Source organism: Pygoscelis adeliae, unplaced genomic scaffold (assembly GCF_000699105.1).
Source record: "Pygoscelis adeliae isolate BGI_AS28 unplaced genomic scaffold, ASM69910v1 Scaffold5, whole genome shotgun sequence".
Classification (NCBI taxonomy): Eukaryota; Metazoa; Chordata; class Aves; order Sphenisciformes; family Spheniscidae; genus Pygoscelis; species Pygoscelis adeliae.
Window position 1 is genome coordinate 58899 of NW_008824753.1, and position 2170 is coordinate 61068.

General features: G+C 43.2%; 1 protein-coding gene across 1 annotated transcript in view; it reads right to left on the reverse strand.

Annotated features, from left to right (window-relative positions):
• Positions 1 to 680, reverse strand: part of AP2A2 (adaptor-related protein complex 2, alpha 2 subunit) — a 52579-nt gene extending 51899 nt beyond the window's left edge. Inside the window, exon 1 of the mRNA XM_009323439.1 lies at positions 593 to 680. Coding sequence (XP_009321714.1) covers positions 593 to 680 — 88 coding nt within the window. The remainder of the gene's footprint in view (positions 1 to 592) is intronic.
• Between the last annotated feature and the right edge of the window lie 1490 nt (positions 681 to 2170).

Sequence of the window (2170 nt, forward strand, 5' to 3'; positions counted from 1 at the left end):
GGGCCGCGGAGGTCGGCTGTGCCTCTGCTGGGACGCGATTACTAGTCACTGCCATCAGGGCAAACGGGCCCAGGCCGACGTGAGGGGTGGTGGGCAGGCGGCCCTTCCCTGTGAGGGGTCGGCAGGGCGGCTTCAACCGCTGGATCCGCAGGTGAATCCACTGCATGCTCCCTACTGAGGAACGGCCTAATCCCTTCCTCTCCCCGTGCTCCTAATGATGGAGAAGTTTTATGATTTCTGAAGGAGAAATATCGGGCTTCGCAGGTGCCTCAAAGGATGTAACTTCTGAGGGAGAAGGAGAGGGACGGCAGATCAGGAGACAAGAAAATTTCATTTAATCGGTAAGATTTGAGCAGTCTGTTAATCTAGGATCTTATTTCTAAAATGTGGAGAGTGGGGTGCAGACTCTATGGTACAGCATGTAAGATTGTGCTTTCCACAGGGTGGACTGACAGAGGCCATGCCTTGGTCCTCCAGCTCGAAAGGGACCCCAAAACAGTGCACGGGATCTACTTCACATACCCTGCATAGTCACTCTGAACATTTGCAAGCCCAAGAGCTACTATCTGCAGAGCCATCCTTTGTCACATACCCCTTGTGAGCCTGCCTTCAGTTGCGTAAGTGGCGCCGTTGCTCTGCGTTACATGTGGCGATTCACACTCCCCTGATTCCCTGTGCATGCAGGCGTGCAAACCCAGGGCCATGTGTTTCTCATGAAGGCTACGAACATGCAGAGTGACACAGTCCCACACCACATCTACTCCTGAGATTGAAAACATTTGAAGGTTAAACTGCCTTAAACATGCCAAAGAGGTAGGACTGTGCAGAGCATTTAATCTCATCAGCTGAAAATAGATTCAAATGGTGTCAAAACTGGCCTAGTCTGCCTAACCAAAAGTATGCTGAGATTTTTCAGTCATAATGCAAGTGATTAGTATACTTGGTGGATTATAATGACCTGTAGAATCATGGGGTTTAGGGCTGCTGGAAATCAATCAGCCATTTCATCTGTTTTCCTGTATACTTCAAGCCATTTCATTTCACCTGTTCTTTTTTTTTTCTTTTTTCCCCTGAATTTAGCCCAGTATCTAGCTTTTAGCTACAGCCTATCTTCCAGAAAGGCACTCAGTCTTGATCTGACACCATCAAATTCACTGTTTCCTTGGGTAGTTTGTTCCCATGGTTAACCCTCATTTAAAGCTTGCATCTTATTTAAATTTATCAAGCTCCAGTGCCTTTAAGTTAATGATACATTTTTCTCTCATAGATAAAGAACTACACAATATTTGATACTATCTCTCTGATAGTGGCTTTATACCTCAGTTAGGTCACGTCTTAAGTGTCTGTTCTGCGTGTTTTCAGGTTGTTACATGAGTGCTTTTTAGTTGTCTAAGTATCTATTAGAAAGACAAGATGAGAGTATGTGGTAGTCACGCATATATGCATTTCTCCCTGGATCCATTTTGTAGGCCAAGTGCAACTACAGGCAGTTGTGCACAGCCAGTCTTATATTCAACTCAGATTCTCTGCATCTGTAGGCTTACATGAAGAAAACTCTCCTTTTTCATAGCTTTACAAACAGATTTTAATGCTTAACGATAATTTCCGTTTACCTTTGAAGCTGAAAAATTAAGATGTCACTATGTAGGAGTGTCTGTTTCAGAAAAAAATATCTTTTTTGAGCTAGCCAAGATGTTGAAATAATTTCTACTCTTAAGAACACAGTGACACCTAAAGGCTAAGTATATCAGTCCTGTCTGGCTGTATTCCATTCAATACTGCAACTGCAAGTCATGCAGGTACACTTAAAATACCTTTTAAGTGGTGACTTAAATACTGCTGGCAGAATAGCTGTGGCAGTACCAAGCTAAGCATGGGCTGCAAATTCTGCTTGAGAACTGGGGTAAATATTCAAGTAGTTAACCCATGTGAAGCTCTCTAGTTTTGTAACTATACTGCTAAATATTTCATTTGAATTGACTCAGTATGCAGTACACATACCCCAGTTATTTTATGTCAGCTTCCTTTGACTGACTTTTGAGACTTTACTGTATTCATCCTTGCTCCCTGTCTTCTTTTTGTCTCAACAAAGGCTTATGCAATTATGGTGAACGTGTAGGTATATGTTTGCCCTTACTGCCTCATCATTTAGAATTTCCTAGCCCATTTC